General features: G+C 52.0%; 1 protein-coding gene across 2 annotated transcripts; it reads right to left on the bottom strand.

Moving 5' to 3' along the window:
• Nucleotides 1–13416: 13416 nt before the first annotated feature.
• On the bottom strand, nt 13417–19725 carry LHX3 (LIM homeobox 3). Of its 2 annotated transcripts, XM_027731689.2 has the most exons (6): nt 19635–19725; nt 16933–17104; nt 16525–16727; nt 16175–16326; nt 15916–16087; nt 13417–14198 (listed from the first exon to the last, which is right to left on the bottom strand). In XM_027731689.2, exons 1-6 carry the CDS (start codon nt 19702–19704, stop codon nt 13780–13782), a joined length of 1188 nt encoding a protein of 395 aa, XP_027587490.1. In that variant the 5' UTR covers nt 19705–19725; the 3' UTR covers nt 13417–13779. The 2 variants fall into 2 exon arrangements, with proteins under 2 accessions (XP_027587490.1, XP_027587489.1); XM_027731688.2 differs by having other exon boundaries at nt 16175–16727.
• Nucleotides 19726–20372: the final 647 nt, after the last annotated feature.

Genomic DNA, 20372 nt, shown 5'->3' with positions numbered 1-20372 from the left:
GGGCTGGGTCTTGGATTTTGGGGGGCCATGCAGCTCTGCTGACAGAGGAAGAAAGATCTGGTGACTTCAGGGACCTCGACACCACCTTGCTTTACGAGACTGGTGTTTGTGTTGGACACGGGACTCCTTTAAATTCCCACCCAGGGCACAGCCCAGGTATCCCAGGAGGCAAGAGGACTCTTCCTGGCATGGATCAGAGCCAGCTGCCCTGCTCGGCTTGGCATAGGCACCATGGGTGGACATGCTGGGAGGATTAATTGAAAGACATCAATCGGATCAAATAAGTTCCTTTTTTTCCTGTCTCCCCTCTCACCCTTCCCCCTCTATCTCCAAGTGAAACTTTAAATATATGATTAAAATGACCTATTAAAGAGGAGAGGCTCATTCCATTTGACTACATTAATGGTGATTCTGTGCTGGCTGAGGAAGAAAAAAATCCATAATCATAAGCTTTATTAAAGAACAATATCCTTCGAGGGCTTATTGTTTTCCCCTTTAGATACTGTGAAGCCTTGAAAAATAGACATAGCAACAGAAAGAAATAGAGACACTGTGTTGCACTGCTCCAGGGACCACGGCACTCGGGGAAATCACCTCCCTATTTTTAGGCATGTTTACAACAGGCCTATTTGCAGTATTACCTTTGATCCTAAACTCTAATTTAAAGGATTCTTTTAAACACTCGGGAGATCCAGAGGGGAAATGATTAGAAGGGGCAGGAAGTCTGAAAAAGCAAGGGAATAACTCCCTGCAGAAGGAGGCTGTAAGGTGGGATGGGGGATGTAACACGTGCCTGGACCAGCAGCAAAGGGCACAATCCACCCCTCACCAGGTGTGAAGGGACCAGTGGCCCCACCAGGGCATCTGCAGGATGCAGCTTCCTACACCAGCAGCAATTCCACTGGTTTTAGGAGACAATCCACTGTCTGGCTATAACCAAATACTAGTGTTTATATTTACATGGTTTCATGTCCTTGTGGTGTCCTTGGGGGAAGAGACTTCATTATCATAAAGAATATGTTTTTATTCCCCTACATAAGTACTACTTATTATAGTCTCATATATTTTCTGACACTACCAAGGGGTCTTTATTGTTGTACATCAAGGTCACTGACAAGTAATATATTCAATCTATTAAGTTATTAGGGAGATAAATAATTTGGATGCAAGCTGAACTCTGAACTTTTACCTTTTCCCCTGACAGACGGGTAGTTTCTTGGCGTTCATACTAATCTTGCCTCTGCTTGAATAGTAATTCCATTAGGGTTATGGCTCCAGCTATACATATGCAATGACCTCAAATACAATTTCTTTATGGACATGGGCAATAGGAATATTAAAATTTTAAGCCAAAGAGGATGTAATGTAACTTTACATTATTTATTGTAGACACAAATCCTTTATAATATTAAAGGATAAAGAATTAATAAAAGAAAGATCCCATAAACAATCCATAAAGTCAGATGTAGTTCTTGATTTAATGCAATTGCTTTTTAGTGTCTTCTGGTTACAGACTTGCACTTCATTAAAAAAAATCTAGTCAGGAATCAGAAGCATCCCAATAACTCTGTGTTCCCTGGGTGGGTTGGAAAGTAGCTTGAACCCTCTGTTTCTGCTCCTACCCAGGGACACCCCCTCCTCTGCATTCCTGGGACTAATCTTAGTCCAGATGTTATTGCAGTTATTTAGTCCCTGAAACTGGGACTAACTGGTTATTTTAGTCCCTGAAAGTGGAACCTCTGCCCTGCTAAGGAAGGTGTCAGTCTTTATGAGACTCTTGTGCTGTCAGGAGACCTTGGGCTTGGCTTTAACCTGGCAGTGCCCCAGGGAAGAGTCTCCAGGATTTGGGAACTGTGGTTTCTCCCCACCCAATTATTCTAACAAGTAGTTAGAAGGGAAGTGTTTGGAACATCATCCCTGAGCACTGCAGCAAGAGGGCTGCTGCCTGATGTCGTGTGGCATGAGATTGTGGTCCTGGTATCAAGAACATCAACTATGCCAAAATCTCATCATAATTAATAGGTGTTGACAACCAGTGTGTTGAATTCTCTAATTTAGGTTTACGATATCAAGAGAATGTAAACCTTGCTGAAAACACCAGTAATCTAAATAATTAGCTAAACTTTGGAGCCAGCTTTTCTCTAATGAGAACAGAATGAAAGTGTGCTGGGGGGGAAAGCAATGAGACTTCCCTACCATGACTATGACTTTTTATATTCAAAATACAATTATATTCAAATATCTCTTTATTTCAGCTAATAGAATTCCTAGTTTAATAAAATCAATATTCTCTCCATATCCCAAATTTGTGTCCATTTGGCAGCAGAGCCATCAGGTAGTTCAGTTTTATATCTTCTGAATGACCCTGCTTTATCAGGGAATTAAATAGCTATGATCATTACTTTTTATTCTGCGTTTTTTTTGGGATTGGAGCTTAGTTTACATATGATAGACTGTTCAAATTACCTCCTGAGCATTTTAGAACTCTCACTGTTAGCTAACCTGGATTATTTTTCCAGAGAGAGAGCTGTCTGTGTGATCCTGCCTCTGATTGCCCAGGGAGATGTTTTATTCCTGCTGCTGAATACACAAGTCCAGCCCATCTGGGGTGTAGCTCTGCCACAGCCAGAGTTCAAGCACTTCTTTTCACATTCTCCATTCTTGTTCCTTTTTTTTTTTCCCTCCTCCCTCATTCATCATCCCCTGCCCACACCCTTTCACCATTCCCCTGTGTCTTCTTCTGACTAGGAAATCTTTTAGGGGCTCAGAGCAAGTTGCTCCCAGGCCCCTGCAGCCCCCACCCCCTGTCCCTGGGGCACAAAATGATCCCCCAGACCTGCCCAAAGACCCCCCTCGGCTCCAGGGCAGCAGGAGCTTTGCCCACAGGCAATGTCTGGATATGTTTTCAAATTACTGTGTGCCAGTAAATTATTTTGATCCAAATTTGTGGGTTTTTTTATCAGTTTTCCTTTTTTTTTTTTGGTTGTGCTTGTTGGGCATTTGGGCTGGGCCAGCTCTGCCACGAGCTTTTGTACTGCAATAAAGGAGGAATATTCACTTTACATCACCACTTTTAAACCGAATCTTCCACATACACTATTAATTTAGATTTAATCAGAACTATTTCTCATGAAGTAATTACCCATTGATGATAAGAGACATATTTACAGGAGATGAATCATACCTGGTGTATGACATGGCTGTTAATCCTCCCCTGACATGCCTCAAATAGTGAATTGGGGTTACTGAACTTGCAAAGAGAGTCTTCAAGTAGCTAAATTGCCATAGTGAAGCTGTTCTGCTCAGAAGGGCTGCTGGGTCTGCTCTTGGGAGCAGCACAAAGTCAAGCAGAGTGAGGGGCTCCAGGACTCCCCCCAGCAGCTGGGCCCTTCCCCAGGTCTGCTGTTCGATCCACCAGTGATGGATGGGTCTGTCAGGTGGGCACAGCCCCAAAGAACACCCCTGAATCCTGTGAATGGCTCTCTGGATGCTCCCAGGGAGAGCCTTTGGCCTTTCCAAATGAGCATTCCAGCCTAAGGAGCGGGTCCCTCCAGCCAGGATGGGCTGGGATATTCCTGCAGTGTCTGGGGAGCACAACCCCCCTCGTGTTAGGGGAGGGACACACGAGGGTTTAGCTTTGCTGTTGCAAATCAAACGAATGACATGGATTTGTGGCCTATCATCTTGACAGCCTCCTTTAAACTGCTTATTTTAAAACAGGATAAACAGAGGATTAATAACCTTGCAGAACACAGAGAGTCTGGTTCCTCCCCGGGAAGCCTCTGCAGCATCCCTCCCTCACCCAGCTGCCAGGATCTCACCCACCCCTCACCCTGCACCCTAGAAACTGTGCCCCCCTCAGACTCCAAAAACAATTCAGGATATGCCCCTGATTCAGTTGTAGTTGTAAGGTGATGCTGAAACATCACTTCACTCTGCACTGCTTGAATTAGGAGGGGAGAGGTCTGTGTAGTAAATGTGAATATTTTCTTAATCATCAAAATGAAATAATTTCAAAATCAACTCATGTTCCAACACTGAGGAACAGAAAGGAACAGAACCTGCTCCTCCCATCCCCTATTCAAGTTGGATAGAAATTGTCTTTCAAAACATATTTGCAAGTTAAAGCTGTTAAAAAAAAAAATCACAAATTCCCTCCAATAAAAACAAGCACACATGTATTTACTAGTGAGTAGCTACACTGAGCAGCACGGGGGGGTATTTTATCCAAGCCCTCATGTCACTCAATCATTTCAGGGTGGATTTTCCATCCAGTGTTGCAAGACAGCCCCACAGAGCCCGTGGGTGGAAGGGTAAGTGAGTAGGGAAGAGCAAGAAGATCCCTTTCACACCTTCTGCAAGACCTTGCTGACTTGGAAATGCCACATTTTCAGCAAAGCAGCAGCACGTCTAATAAATCACATCTGTACACTGCTTTATTCACAGGCACTGACAGTTTAGGATTGACGACACCCAGGGCAGCCCAGTGTCAAGCACTCCTAATGAAAACTATCCCATTTTGCTCCAGTAGCAGCAGCTGCCAACAGACATAATCTACTGGCATATGGAGAAGGCCATGCTAATCCCTGCAAGGTCATTAACAAGAGGGTGAAAATTACATGCAAAGCACCAGCTGTGGCATCCCCTGCTCCCTCACACTTGCTGTAGCAGGGGCAAGAGAGGTGAAAAATGCAAGTGCATCTCGGCAGGTCAAGCACTGCTGGCACAGCACAGCTATTTCCCCCCTTCCCCGAACCTTCTTCCCGTGCAGAGGAGCAGGGAGCCTTCAAAGTGTCGCCTGTTTTCACACTCAGGGGGAGATGAGCCCCGTGACAGCTGGAGCAGAGGGTTAACGAGGAGGTCTTGGCCCACCTCGTTAGGTGGGCTGAGCTCTGCCAGGGCAGGAGGCAGGAGCCACGTCCCATCTTCCCTGACAGCCTGTCACCGCTGGCACTGCTGCCCTCAGTGGAACAGATGCAAAGAGCATCTTTATATCAGCCTTTCCAAGCAAAAACGTGGAGCTGTGGTGCTCAGGGACACGGCTGAGTGCTGTCCCTGGCAGTGCTGGGTTAATGGTTGCACTCAATGCTCTTAGAGGGTTTTTTCCCCACAGAGCACAGAGTTCCAAAAGCACTACATGGGGACAACAGGAAACAGAGTCTCCAAACTGTCTTTCCCCCAACCCCTAACCCGAAAATAAGGCCCCTCTCCCTTCAGCCTCACCTCAGACGTGTATTTCAACATTTACATCCACATACAAGCTCTTCCTCCATAATACAAAACTCATTCCCAAAGAATACTCCACCCCCATATTTACATGGGAATTCAGGATGTGGGTTTGTCTTCGCATTAAATCATGCAATCATTTTTATAAGCACTAAATCAAAAAGTCTGTTAAAACCCCTCAGCAACGACCACCTAAAACAAATCTTCTCCAATTTAAATCCCAGCCTGCATAACGATCAATCCCATAAACCCCCTAATTGTTAACATTACTTTGGGTAATGTTTAAAAACATTAATTTCAAAAAATGTAATAGGAAAAAAGCTCTTTAAATCGGCAAAAAGATGAATGGTCTCCAGCAGCATGACCTTTTTCCGTACCACAGTGACATTGAATCATTTTAAAGTTATTTACATTTTCATTCTTCCTTGGAAAAATGTTGACAAGGCTTTCACGGGCAGTAATGGATACTCAGCAACATCTGTGGGAAGAGTAGCTGCATCAAGAGCCCTTCCTTAATTCCTCTTCACACCAAAGGGCTTTAATTAATGGAGGAAAGGTGACTAGAGAGAGCTGGTTCATTAGTGGGGCTGGCTGAGCTGTGAGGAGTGACCCAGCTCCCCAAAACACAACCTGCCAGGGGTTTTAACCACCAGTGTCCTCCTGCCTCGAGCATAAGTGCCTCCCACATGGCTTTTCAAAGATAAATTTGACCTCCAGGCTCATAATTACCATCAGGTTGGGCTGTGACAGCAGGAAAATACCTGAGATAAGTCTTGGTTTACTTTGCAACCTATAAGTGGAGCATCCCCCCAGTCAGAGGCAGTGCCATGGTGTGCACACACAGCCCACAGTCCCCAACACAGAGGGTATCTGTGGCAGGAGGCACTTACAGGCACACATGGAGCTAAACAGAGCTATTCCCATCCTGGAAGTGTTCAAGGCCAGGTTGGATGGGGCTTGGAGCAACGTGGTCTAGTGGAAAGTGTCCCTGCCCATGGAAGGGGGAGTGGAGCAGGATCTTTAAAGTTCTTTCCACCCCAGCCATTGAGTGAAGGAGAAATCTCCCACAGACACTCGCCCACAGGTGCCACGGGACCCAAAGCTCCACATGCTGCAACCTGATCCCTGCTTGGCTTGTTATAATATTAATGCCAAGTGCTGTGCCCACCCCCCAGAGCCACACAAAGTGATCATATTCCAGCTGTGCTGTGCCTGAAGGAGAGCCACGGGCTCACCTTGGCTCCAGGGTCATGCCAGGGAGCAGGACAGGCGCTGGGGGCACAAGGACGTGCCCCGTGGCTGCACGTCACAGCCAGGGCAGCACCAGGCACCAGCCTGCAAACATCTGAGCTGTTATTTCACAGGTATTCTGGTGACAGTCCCTGTGAACTGAGGGGTGGCTCAGCAACCCACTGCATCGCTGTGCTTGGTCCAAACAGTTCAACTCACACACAGGACACAGCCTGCTGCCCCTTACACTGAAGTGGGGCAGAAATATCCCACCTGATCAAAGCATGTCCAATTAGTGCTCATCTCAGTTAATGAGGTGCTTCAACTAACACAAGGGAATCTATTTCTGAATGTAATGATCTTTCTGTTGGCAAATCCAGGGATAAAAACCTGCACAAATCTGTGTTTCGATGGATCTGGGCTGCAGCCTGGCTCAGTGTGGTTCTGGGGCATGGCTAATATCAGCATCCCACAATTAGCATGCAGCTTATTAATCCCTGCAAATAAATGAGCCTGGCCCTCCAGTCCAGAAAAACACTTGGGGGACCAATTCTTTATTTCTGAGTGTATGATTAGTACAAATTAAAACCAGAATAAGTTTTAATTTTGCCACATTAGGCAGGTTCATCAAAACACCCTTATCCCCCAGAGCCAAATCCCAATAAAGGCATAACAAGGGGATGTTTCAACCAGAATGATTAGGATAGTCCAGGAAAATTAATTTTGAAGTTTGTGGCAGCCTCCTGTCAGAAACAGGCCATGGTGAGGAGGGAATATTCAGAAAATGAAAATAAAAAGGCTGTGCTAAGTACTGCTGGTGGCAAGGAACAGGCAGGACCTGGCTCTGCTCCTTCTCAATCACTCTCATAAAAGCATCATATCATATGAAGCCAATTCAACACGACAAACTCAGCAACTGGAGCCCAGTTCCCAAATCCAGGGGTCTGCTGCCCAAATCCTCCCTCATTTAGCCAAAGGCTCCCCTTGGCTCTCGATCTGGACTGGTCAGAACCATCAGAGCAGGTGCTGCTGGAGGAGGGCACACACTAACCAACACGAGTGGGGCACCAAGGACCACATGGGATGTTTAACTACACTTTCCAAAGAGCACAGTTAAAACAAATCTCTTTTTAACACTGCTCCCTTCTGCCACCCTGGCTCTGCCCAGTGCACACAGCCTGGCTTTGCTTTATCAGCCTCAGACCAGCCCATGAGACACCACTTGGGCTGAGAGACCTTCATCCAGCTACACCCAGGAGAGTGATGGGTCTGCTGCAGTGACACACAAGCTCAGCCCTTCCTTAACCAGGAGGTGACCACCATCCCTCCTCTTCTGCACACACAGGCACAGCTTGGTTTGTCCCTCTCATTTGTCCCCAGCACAGAGACCCTCCAGAAATGAGGCAGCAGCAGACCCACACCCAGATTCCAAGAACAAACAAGCAGGAATCCCAGCATGCAGTCTCCAGGCAATATTCTAACTCCTTTCAAATTATAATTCACATTTGAGAAAACAAAACAAACCCCAAAAAATCCTAATCCAGTTTGCAGCATGCAGAAGGAAAAGCAGCCACATCTCAGTGTTGAGTGGCCTTGCAAAAAAGGAACCATCAAACAAGTCCAACCCCTTAAACCAGGCTGTGTTAAAGTAAAGGCCTGTTGTACAGCAAGCTGAGATCACCTGAGCTTTGTTTTGGTTTTTTCAGTCCAGAAAAGAATCACATGTTGGGAACCAACCGCCCTATGGATACAAAGAAACACACTGCTCCATCTATGGCTCCCAAAAACGCCAGGACAGATCCTGGGGAAACACCGAGCACCATGTTCTGGAGATGAACTCAACACCACATCCCATGGATTTGCAACAACCTCTCCCAAACCCAGCCCACAGAACTGACCTTCAGTCCAAAGGGAAGGCTCAATCCCAGGTCCCACATGGTGAATGGAGAGTGACCCCACGGTGCTTGAGGGAAGCCAGGAATCAGCAAGGACACAGGCCTGGGGAAGGGGAGCCAGGAGCCATTAAATAACTTCCCTCTGGCCTCACCCACAGAGCCCAGGTGGGCCTGGATGAGGCCCACCCCTCCTTCCAGGCAGGTTTGAGGAGATCAGCTGTTTCGAGGGGAATAAACCTTCCCCCCCAAACCCTGTCCTGTGGGGGTGTCTGTGTGGGAAGGAACCCCTGTCTCTGCAGGGGCACAGCCCTGGGGCCACCCTTTGCACTGCTGTTCCCTGCCTTGATTTACACCACCACGAGAGAGGGGAGCCTGCCCTTGCCCCCCATCCCGCCGTTAATAAATATTCCAGTGTGCTATTCCCGTAGCTCGAGTACAACATCCTCCCTCGGAAAAACAGCAGCGATTCCTGAATTAATTTAGATTTCCCGCTGCCTGGTTAGACCAGCTGGATGTGGCACGCTTCATCTTCCCTGCAAACAGTGCCAGCGTCCCCCGGGGACACTCAGCACTTTATAAACCTGTCAAGCCCTTAAAGCCGGTGACCATGAGGCTTCACAACAGAACGTGTGGAGCTTTATGGCCACACACACACCCCAGCCAGCCCCGGAGAGGAGCTCCAGCACGGCTGCCTCGGCGAGTGAGGGGATGTTGTTTTGTGCTGTGCTTTCATTTCAAGGCAAGCAAAAAAAAAAAAAAAGGAAAAAAAAAAAAAGAAAGAAAAGCACTGCATGATTTATTTTAAAGCCTCCAAGCTGCTGCAATGCTTTGAGTGGGTATGTATATACATGGGGAACGGGAGATTGTCCCCAAAGTCATTTGCATTCGTTCCCTTCCCTCCCTCCTCCACGCAGTGTTTTTAAAAGGTCTTATCCTGGAGACGCTGGAATACCTGCAGCCTGCAGAAATCAAAGTTTTAGGTGCAGAGCACCTGATGGAGCTGGTTTTTATTTAGAAAACATATTGTCCTGCCAGTCCCACCCTGCGCAGTGCTGATTTATTCCTCTCCTCTTCTGACAAGCCCCACACGATATTCTTTTGACACCGACAACATTATTCAGCATCTCTGCGACCTGCTCGGGCCGAGACCCTCGGCAGCTCCAGGCGACGCCTGGCGATCCCCTGGGCTGCTCCTGCTGTTCAGATTCCCATCCCGGAGCACGAAGCCACAGGGGTTGGGGCTCCGAGCGGCGGGTCTGTCCCCTGAGCCGCGCTCAGCTGCCCCACGCTGGCTGATTCCCAGCTGGAGGCGCTCCCGGCTCCGCTCTCCCCACCCGGCCCTTTGCTCGGCTTAACAAGTCGGCATCTGATGGAGTCGCTGCCGTTTGGGTCCCGGAGGGATTATAATGTGATTGCAGCAGGTCCCAGCCATTCTCTGCAGCCCAGCATGTTGTTGCTTCATTAAACGCCAAATTGTTACATTAATTCTAACTGCCCTGTAGAGATGTAGCTGTCAGGAGTGATTTACTCGCCTCCAGCTGACTCGGAGACTTTCCTCTCTGGAAGAGGCCAGTGCCTGGATGGGAGTGGGATGCAGGACATTTGTCCAGCCAGATACCGGCAGCAAGAGGCTCTGCCCTCCCTGCAGAGACAGGGATGGTCTTCAGACCTCCGTGGAAAAATCACCAGAGAGCTAAAAAAAGGTGTGGGGTTTGTTTTTGGCTGAACTCTGGGCTGCTGGTGGCTCAAGATGCCTGTTAACAGGCAGCATCTTTGCTGAAGTATTTACTGAGTCCAAATCTCTTGGAATCCCTCCTTCATCCCAGCCAGCAGCTCTGCCTGTGCTGCAGGAGGAGGGTCTCTGGCCTTTCCTGCCTTGTTCCCAAGGACCGTGGTGTGGGCAGAGGGAGGCGAGGTCAGACACGAGGGGTGGTGGGAATACCTTTGCTTGGATGCTCTGATGCATCTGGGATAAGCCACCGGAGGGGAACTTGAGGATGAACTGGCCTCATCCACCTTCCCTGCTCCCCACGGATGAGGGATTTCACCTGGTCCACATTCTACTGTTTGACACAAAATCTAATAATTTCTGTAGGGAACACAGGTTTGAACACAGGTTTGAGCACAAAGGTGAATTTGCTGTTTGGAAAAAAAAAAAAAAAAAAAAGAAAAATATTAATATAGTAGATTTTCCTCACTGAGAACACAAAAAATTTCCTGCCTCCTGTGTCTTGCACTCACGGAAATCAGCAGAGGTTGTAAAGCTCACCTGCAAACTGAGCAGTGCAAAAACCCCCCTTCCTAATTCTGTTTGGGTTTTACAAGCTGTCAGTCACTTGGACAGCGTTAGTTTTATTTGCTTCTTTCAAATTGGTTTTCTTTTTAACGGGAAGAAAGCATTTATATTAATGGAATCCTTGAGCCTCAGCCCTGAAAGGAGAGGCTGAAATGCAATCCCTGAATTTGAGATCAGGACGCTCGGGAAGCTCCTCTCTGTGTTCAGACGAGAACAAACACCGGCAACTTCCAGCCCGTTCTGCCTCTGAGAGCAAAGCACAAAGGCAGAGGGGCAGATTTGCATTTCTCCCTTTCTTAAATTCAGCCATCCCCTGGGAATTCCCCGGGGGAGAGGAACAGCAGTGTCCGTTATTTGCAGGGAGGGAAACGATGAGAAAAATATCTATAAACTGCGTGTTCAAGTACTACAGTTCTTAGACTGGTTTTATAACAGCATTATCCCAAAATTTCTGTCTTTCTGTTCTTATTTCCTTATTTTTAGGAAATAAACATGTCTCAAAGTCTTTTCTTAGTCTTCTATAGGAAAATATTATTAATACTTGAACCACCGAAGTGTTTTGATGCAAAACACTTGCCCAGTTTTGGTGAGGGTGTTTCTAGACATGGAAATCTTGAAAACACAAACTCCTGTTTTCTCTTCAGGTGAAGTTCTGCAATCAGATTTTTTAAATCCCACAGTTTTCTCTTTACTCCACAAATTTCCATGAGAAATGTCCTTGTGATGTACCTACAGGCTGGCAGCAACAGTTGTCTCTTTATTACTCAGTCCTGGAGAAGGAAGGAAAAGCTGCTGAGCCCAGCTCTGGGCTCAGACTCACCTAAACAAGGCAAATTTCTGCCTTGGCTGGAGGAGACACAGCTTCACCCATCTCCAAAATCCCCCAGAGCAGAGATATGAGCAGATTTCCACGTGTCACCCCGAGATCCAAGCTGGTGGGGTGTTTTTTACACCCCTGGTGTCACACAGTGGGGTTTTCCCTTCTGGAGACATCAGTGTCCCACCCCTGCTGAGCAAAGGCCCGGGAAGGAGGGACTGGTGGCTGTGGGTTGTGCTCAGCACAGCCCCCCCAGCTGCCAAACAGCGAGAGATGGGGGACACGACCCTCCCCTCACCTTTGGAAAAGGTGAGGAATCAAATCCGGGATGTTCCAGGCGTCTCCACAAGCTGGGCAGCTCAGCTCTGCCCTGGGTACCAGAGCATGGCCCTGGTGTTCCTCACTGCCCAGGGGTGCTGCTCTTCTCCTGTGCACATGGAAAACCCCGGGCAAACATTCCCTGACTTCCCAGGGAGCGAGAACATCAAAGCTTTATAAAGGGTCTGTCCTCAAATCCTTGAGCCAGAGGCCTCAGCACTTCCCTCTGCTCCGAGGAGCATGACCATGGATGTTTGTGTACGAGGAGATGTGCATATCTGATATATGTGTGTGTTTGTATATATAGGTATATAAACCAAACAAATATATGTACATGCTCTGTCAAACTTAACCCCTTGAGGGTTTTTTTCCCTTTTCTTTCAGATTTCTCTTTGAAATATTCCAATATCTGACTCCGTGTTTCATGTTCCCGACCTTCTGCTCGCAGACAGACAACACCAGACTGCATTTGCTACTGCTTTATCAGCCCAGATTTCTGCTTCCACCTTTGGGAGAAATGCTAAAAAATAACCAGGACCCATCAAAAACAGCCAGGCCATGATCAAAGTCTGTGTGTGCCCAGAGCAGTCCCATTTGGATCACTCAAGGATTGCCAGCCTCCAAAAACTGTCGTTTTTTTTCTTCCAAAGCATTTCCACCTCAGTGGGTTTGCTCCTCTGGTGAGAGGAATATTTCAACATTAAAATATTGGAGATATTGAAAGCACATTTCAACACTTTGTTGGATCGTGGCATCGAGGTTTAAGAGCTTTTACTCTTAGATTAACATGTTTTATTTACTTATGTTGATGCTTTCGATGTGAATTTAGCAAAAGACTGTTTAAAGTTTAGCTGACAAATTTATTTGTAACCTTGAAGTATTTGATCATCAGAGAGAAAGCGAGAATATAAATAAAAGACACTGGACATTCACATAATCTACAGTTAATTCCATATTTTTTACAGATAACAATATACATATTGTCTTGCCTTTCCTCACAATCAGCTCGCACCATATCCATGGAAATACACAAGTGCCTGGAAGAGGGATGTGTTCCCAGGAAAGCCTGTGCTCGCTCCGACTCTCCCAGTGGTGCCTCAGGAATGGCAGGAACTAAACCAGCCAAACCCTCCTGCTGAGAGACCCCCCGAGAAGGTATTTGGCAACAAGACATCAGGGTGATTTTTTGAGACATTTTGCAGTTAAACTGTTGCAAGGAAATGTGAAGGAAAAGCAGAAGACCCACAACCCAGAGCCATTAGTGTTCCTGGGTCAAGAAAAATTCACCTCTTGACCCCGTGATAAACGTGGAATTTGTTGGTAATAAATACATCTATTCACGGTTTAATGCTTATATGGAAGAGTCAAACTAGCAATCTACAAATTAAAAAGGGGAGAAGCAGAATTAACATATGGTTTTCATTTTACAAAGGAAAACGTCGGTAAATGATTGGCATGTTAAAGAGCATTTCATTTTAGAAAAGTGGACGTAAATCCAAAATAAAACAAAACATACCACCATCGGTGCGCTTTTAAAAAAATCTGCTGGAAGAACAGAGAAGTTTCCTACCATGGATTTCTGAAGTGATTCACTATGAACAGTTCTCCTATAGAAATATAGACACTGTCACACCTTTCACCGTGGATGAGGACTTTTATTTTCCCTTGAAAATGTCTCAGTGTGGGTGGGCGATGAAGCAAGTCCTTGCTTTGGAGAATGCACTGACAACAGAAAGCAAAATACCTCATATCAAATCTGTAAAGCACAAGTCTTGGTGTTTAGTAAAGACACGAGAAGCAGTTTGTTTGGACACTCAGGATGCCACTTGCTGTGGTGCCACTGCCTTTGCCCACCAGGCCGGGTCCCCTCCAAACCCACGTCCGTGTCCTCACACATTCCTGCCCCGCTCGGCAGCCACGGCTCGGCCCTCTGTCATTCCAAGAGTTCAACAGCACCGAGTCCTTTCCCTTCCCACTGCACCGTGGTGGATCCTGTATCAAAACTGAGCGTGGTCGACTTCATCCAGCCAGGAGGCCGGGCTGGCAGGGAAATCCGGGTACCCCCCGCTGCTGCCCGTGGAGAGGTCGGAGCTGGGGCCATTCCCGGCCAGGACTCTCATGGGCTGGGGCACCCCTTGTCCGCTTTGTCCCATGATGCCCAAGCCGTTGTCTGGGTAAACCAAGCTGGAGATTAAAGGCTGGTGGCCTGGCAGTGCTTGCAAGGAGGCTGGAGACTGGGGTATCCCGTAGGGGCTGTTGGAGCGCAGGTCGTGGTACTGGTCCTGGGCTGGGATCCCGCTGGGATCCAGGGCAAAGCTCCCGTTGGTCCCGGCCTGTCTCCCCAGCGCGGGGGACGCCTCGTTGAGATTGCTGTAAATCCCATTGGAATGGCTCATCTCTGACATGGAGGGCTCATCTGAAAGGGAAATGGACTGGTTTTACTGGGGCAGCAATGGTCACGGCTGGAATGGACTGGTTTTACTGGGAGAGGAACAGTCACTGCTGCAATGGACTGGTTTTACTGGTCATGGCTGGAATGGACTGGTTTTACTGGCCATGGCTGGAATGGACTGGTTTCACTGGGAGAGCAATGGTCAGGGGTGGCAGTGGCTGCACAGGAACCCCTGCAAGCTCTGGGTATAAATAGATGAGATGGATGGGAGCTGAGCAGCCACGCTCTTCCCACTTGTAATTCCTTATTATTCCCACCCTTGCTGACGGATCTTCATAGAAGGCCACGGGGTTATTATTTTTTTTCTGAGTACAAACATCTGATACAATTTGGATTTTAAAAATATGCATGAAAAGTACATATTAAAATATAAGACTGTGATTTAAAAAATAATCCTTTAAAGGGAAAGTGAGTTCAATACCTTTCCACCTTTTGTTTCTATTTGGTTTTGAGGTTTATCCTAATTTTGGTATAATTTTTAGGAGCCACCTGAACATTCACCAATGCAAGGAAAAACTCTCCATTTCTCAGGGAAAAAAAAGATATTAAATAGAGATATTTGTCTGCTCAGGAACAAGCTAATGAAAACACAGTTCCAGAGTGTATTTGTTTGACTTAAAAACACCCTGAGAAATGAGCAACAATTTTTAAATACCCCGCAAAAATTATTTGTATTTGTTAGGAGTTTATGGACAGTGAGAGCTGCTCTGTTGCCTGGGATACAAACCTGTTTGTGGCATGGGGCTCTCAATAATTGTTCACATTTTTTAGTTATTATTTATAGAATATTCATATTTAATGAGCTGATGCACAGTGTGTGTGTATAAACAGACTCGAAAATCGAATAGTTTTCAGAAACAGAGAGGAGCTGAGATGCAAAGCTGTGTGTGCATAAACATACACATTAGAGATGTGTCTGTATAAATATGTACAAAGGTTTGCCTTTCAGTTTCTCTCGTTATCCCTAAAAACCACACACACACGTTTGGGATGGAGCTCTGCCTGGAGCTGGAACGTTCCCTCGGCAGCGCCTCAGGCACTGACCTCCCCACCCAACCCCATCCTGCTCCTGAGGCTCTGGAGAGTGTGGCATGAGGCTGTGCAGGACAAGAGTTGCTGGGGGAATGTCTCTGAATTTGTCAACAGAAATCTCGGCTCCAAAAACGGGACTCTCTGATGCAGAAACCTCCTAACCCGCAGCAGTCTCCCTTTGGCAGCACAGCTGCCACAGCTCCCGCAGGACTGAGGAGACCGAACGAGTAACTACACAAATAAAACCACCCCTAAAAAATATAAAAAAAAAAAAATAAATTAAAAATTGCCCACTTTTTCCCGTAAAAACATTCAGTGGTTCTGGACTCTCTGTTTTTTGTATTTCCAAGAGTCCCTTGAAAAGGCCGTGTGAGAGCTGCGGCTCTGACATCGCAGCGCCTGCCCGGGGAGCTCTCCCTGCTGTCCCCGCAGCTTTTCGGGCCTGACACAAACATCCCCCCCGGAGGGACAGCGGAGCGTCCCCCCCCCCGCTCCTCAGCCCCCGCGGCCCCCGTTCCCCCGCCAGGACCGCGCCTGGAATCCCACAGCTCTGCCCTTCTCCCCCCCGGGCGCTTGGCTTCACTCCTTGTATTATACCCGAAAATTCTGACCGTGGCACTGAGGAGGTGAAAACAGCCCGGTGACCGACCTGTGAAGGAGACTTCGGCGTCGCTGTCGGGCCCCTCCTCCTGGATGCTGTCCTTGTCGGACTTGGATGTCCCCCGGGATCTCTTCATGTTCCTGAAGTACTGACCCCACCGCTGCCTCCCCGCGTCCTTCTTCAGCCTTTTCTCCTTGGCCCTGCGGTTCTGGAACCAGACCTGCGGGCGGGACACGCCGGGGAGCTCGGTGGCTGCGGGGCCGGTCCCCCCCCGGCGCCCCCCGGCCCGCGCAGACCCCGCTCTCACCTGCACCACCCGCATGTCCAGCCCCGTCTCCGACGAAAGCTGCTCCCGGACGTGCCGCGCCGGCTTGGGCGAGTTGTTATAGGCGTTTTTGAGGGTCTCCAGCTGCTTGGCCGTGATGGTGGTACGGGGCCGCTTGGCCGTGGATTCAGCCTCTGCCGACACGGTGCGAGTGGGAGGTGAAGTCACCACGGGACGCGGGACCCGCGACCTCCCCGCAGCCACCCGCCGACGGCAGATGCTCCCACCCCTCCCGCCCGCTGCATGAGCCTGTCCCGGAGGGCAGGAGCGCCCCGGGCCGCCTCCCTCCTGCCCTCGGGGGGTGGCAGGGACGGGGCAAGGGGAAGGGGTACCTCTCTGCTTGGCCGTCTCGTAGTCCGCCTTGCAGACCAGCCTGCTGTCCTCCATGAGGTAGAACTCGTCGCCGGTGGCCAGCTGCCGCTTGCAGACGATGCAGGCGAAGCAATGCAGGTGGTAAACGAAGTCCTGGGCCCGGCGAACCACCTGGGTCGGGGGGATGCCCTGCTGGCAGGCGGCACACTTCGTCCCGAAGCGCCTGAGCGGGGGGGGACAAGCGGCGGCCGCTGAGCCGGGTGGTGCCCGGGGAGGGTTCCCGGCCCTGCCTGGCGCTGTCCGCGGTGCTGGACCCGCCGCTGTCCCGGTGCTGAATCCTCCCTCACCCTGAGTCGCTGCCCGCGCTGTGACCCCCACCCGGGCAGGCCGCCCCCCGTCCCATCCCGTCCCGGGCGGTCCCCACGCACTTGAAGAAATCCTCCTTGCAGTACACGCCGTCCCCGCGGCTGAAGCACTTCTCGGCCAGCTGCGTCTGGCAGTCGGAGCATTTCAGGCACTTGCTGTGCCAGTGCCGGTCCAGGACTTTGAGGATGAACCTGTCCACGATGTGCTGGTTGCAGCCGGCGCACAGCGGGATCTCTGCGGGGAGGCAGCTCCGGTCAGCCCCCGGCAGCCCCGCTGCCCCCCGAGACCGGACCGGCCCCTCCCGCCACCCCCGGGGCCGCTGCCGCCCGGAGTGGCCCGAGGAACAGCCCAGGAAACCACAGTATTCGTTCAAATTCGTTTTTTGCAGCGCCGCGTGAGCTTTTGCCCGCGCCGCGGGGATCGGCGAACCCCCGGGCTGTGCACACCCGGGAGCACCCGGGAAAACATGAAGGGACGTGATAGAAACGGAATGAACCCCCCGACCGATCCGCCGGCAAAGCTACAGTTATTCCAGGCTCTTTTTCCTTTTCCTGCACGTCCAAAATTCACCTTCAAATAACGGCGGGGCAGCCCGGGTGGAGTAAGGAAAGAAACTACCAAAAATTGCGAGAATTGCACTGAAAATAAAAACGCGGCAGGCTTGTCCCTTCACCCTGCAGATCCCGACAGGGATGACACAGAAAGAGATAAAGATACAGATAAGGAGAGATAGAGATATAAAAATGAACAAATACAGTAGATAGAGAACGAAATTTACAGATACATAGATATAAATATATAGATTTCGTTTTAGAGGTATAGATAGAGATATGTAGGTAAAAATACGAATATGGGATACATAAATACAGATATATCGGTATAGATAGAGATGGAGAGATATAGACACGGCAGTAGAGATACAGATAGATGAGGACATGAGAGTATCTATATGTAAAGGTAACTGTGTGTGGAGACACAGAGCTGCCTCGGGGTGCGTGGGGGTGGAGGTGATCTCATTCTCCTCAGCAATTCACCGCGTCCAAACGAACAACCCCAACAGCGGCAGCGGCTCCGGCCGGGACTGAGCTCCGGCAGCGGCAACACGGCACAGCCCCGCAGGTCCCGGCTCAGCCCGGCTCGACCCGCGGCTCTTACGCTGCATCGCGATCCGCGGGCCAGCTCCGCTCGCTCAGCGGGGCCGCGGGCTCTGGAGCATCTTCCGCCGCCCCGTCGCTGCCGAGGCCGGGCCGGGCGCGGACCCGCCGCGCTCCCCCCGCCGATCTCCCCCCCCAGATCACGGCGGCAGTTGTGTCCCCCCTCCCCGGCCGCTGCCACCCCCGCGCCGCCGGGGATTTAATTCGCTAAAGCGGGTTATTTTTAGCCGCCGGCCCTGCCCGCCGGTGCCGCTCTGAAGCGCCGGGCAGGGCATCGCGCCGCGCTGTATTTAATCCCCCCCGCCCCCGGCGGCACATCCCCACGTCCCCTCCCGCCGCCCCTTCCCGGCCGGGCGGGAGGGACACGGCTCCGGGAAACGACCCCGGCGGGGCCGGCGGCGGGCGGGGGTCGCGCCGGGGGGAGGCAGCGCCGGGCGCTGCCCCGGGTTCGTTGTGAGCCGCAAACCCCGGATTTGCCCCCGACTCGAGCAAAGCACAGCGCGGCTCGGCCCCCCCGGCGGGGCGAACCCCCCCCGGCCCGGTCCTGCCGCCGTCCTGCCCCGGCCATCCCCACGGTAAGCCCCGCTGAGCCCCGCCGAGCCCCCTCGCTCCCCTCCCGCTGCCTCCCCGACGGAGCCGGAGACCACGGGGCCCAAAACGAGCATCGCGTCCAGCGGGAAAATAGTTCTTTTCGCGTCCTTCGTTCTACCGATCGGAAGTACCAATTTCGGCGGTGTCGCCTCCGCCCCCGCAGGGCCAAAGCAGCTCCCGGTTGTCGGGTCAAACGCACAACCCCCGCACCGCGAGGAGCCGACGGGGAGGGCCACGGAAAGACGAACCGGGGGCACCAACCCCACCACGGGGGCTGCCGGGGCGCGGGGTCGGTCCCGCGGCCGGTGACACCTCGGTCCCCGCACACCGGCGGGGTCCCCGCGCCGGCTCCTCGTTGTTTGGTTTTCGAGCCCCGCCGGCCGCGGTCGCTGCTGGAGAGAACCGGGACGGCCCCGCACCGGGACCGGACCCGCTGCCCCGGCCCCGGCTGTGCCCCCGCCGGTGAGACGCGGAGCCCCGAGCACGGCGGGGGAGCGCGGTGCTGTTCCCCCCGCCCCGACAGGGCTGTCCCCGTTCGTTAAACGGGAGGAAAGAACGTTTAAGAGAAAAATTAACGGGAGTTTTTCCAAAGTGCGGAAAAAGCCGGGTAGGAGCCGGGTGGGGGGTGCGGGCGATTCCCGCCGTCGGGGGGAACCTTCGGACATCAAAAACTTCCCGTTTCGTCCCTGCCCCTGTTGAGCGGGGAGCGATGGGACCCCGGGGCAGCCCCGTCGTTACCCCGGAGAGACCAAACGGGCGTCTGAAGCGTGGGGGGGGGGGGAGGGGGCAGCGAGGGGGTCTCCTATATCGGGGACGAGCAGGAGAGAGCGAGCGGGAGCGTGGGGCGGGCGGAACGGACCGGGATGGACCCCTCGGTGCCGTCGGGCCGCCCGCCTTCCCCCACAGCCAACCCCGACCGCGGCCCCGACGGTGCCCCGGGGAGCGCGGAACCGGCACAGACGGGACTCCCGGCGGTGCCTCCGCGGGGGGACGCGGAGGTTTGCGCGCCCCCGCCTCACCTGGGCTCCGCGGGAAGGGGCAGAGCTCCGCCGCCTTCTCCGAACCGGCGCGGACCCGCTCCAGCAGCATCGCGGCCTCCGTGGGCGCCGTCCGAGGAGCGCGGCGGCGGCGCGGGAGTGGCGGAGCGGCGCGGAGGGGCGCGCAGGGAGCGGCGCGGGGCTGGGCGGGGCGGGGGGGCGCGGGGGGCGGGCCGGGGGCGGCTCCGGGCCGCAGCTGGGCCGCGGTTCAGCGCCGGGCTCTTTAGCATCACAAAAGCGGCGGGGGGAGCGCTGCCCACCTCCCCTCCCCGGCCCACGCGTGGCCGGGACCGCTGTTCCCGACGCGTGGGCTCGGGCTGCAGGAGCCGCCCGCGGGGGCAAAGCGGCCCCCGGGACCCCCCTGAGCCCCCCGGAGCCCGCACGGAGCGGGGTGGGAGAGCGGCCGTCGAGGGGAGCCTCCCCCCGGGCCCCGCCGCGCCCCGGCCGCCCCCGCGCCCGGATTTCGTTTGTCCCCGCGGGGCGGTTTGCGGGTCACCCCCGACGTCCCCCGTGGAGAGCGGGGGGGACTCTTCCCCCTCCGCTAATTAATTAATGAACGCGGAGAGGTAGCGAATGTCTGACCCCCGGGCAGCGGCGCGCGGCGGCTGCAGGAGGTTAATTGCGCTAATTGAGGACGGGGCGGACACGGACGTGTGTGTGCGTGTGCCTGTGGGTGTAGCTGTGCGTGTGCCCTTGTTTGTGTGTGCGTGGCAGCCCGTG

Source organism: Pipra filicauda, unplaced genomic scaffold (assembly GCF_003945595.2).
Source record: "Pipra filicauda isolate LSUMZ 115617 unplaced genomic scaffold, ASM394559v2 scaffold170_size1570365_pilon, whole genome shotgun sequence".
Classification (NCBI taxonomy): Eukaryota; Metazoa; Chordata; class Aves; order Passeriformes; family Pipridae; genus Pipra; species Pipra filicauda.
The sequence above is the reverse complement of the archived record's forward strand: the minus strand, read 5'-3'. Positions and strand labels throughout refer to the sequence as shown.

What these genes read in the sequence shown, in the direction of transcription:
- LHX3 (XM_027731688.2), bottom strand. Translation starts at nt 19,704, where the DNA reads ATGCTGCTGGAGCGGGTCCGCGCCGGTTCGGAGAAGGCGGCGGAGCTC. An exon ending in CCCCTTCCCGCGGAGCCCAG is followed by an intron (nt 17,105 to 19,634) that starts GTGAGGCGGGGG and finishes GCCTCCCCGCAG; the next exon opens with AGATCCCGCTGTGCGCCGGC. An exon ending in TGGACATGCGGGTGGTGCAG is followed by an intron (nt 16,088 to 16,174) that starts GTGAGAGCGGGG and finishes TCCCGCCCGCAG; the next exon opens with GTCTGGTTCCAGAACCGCAG.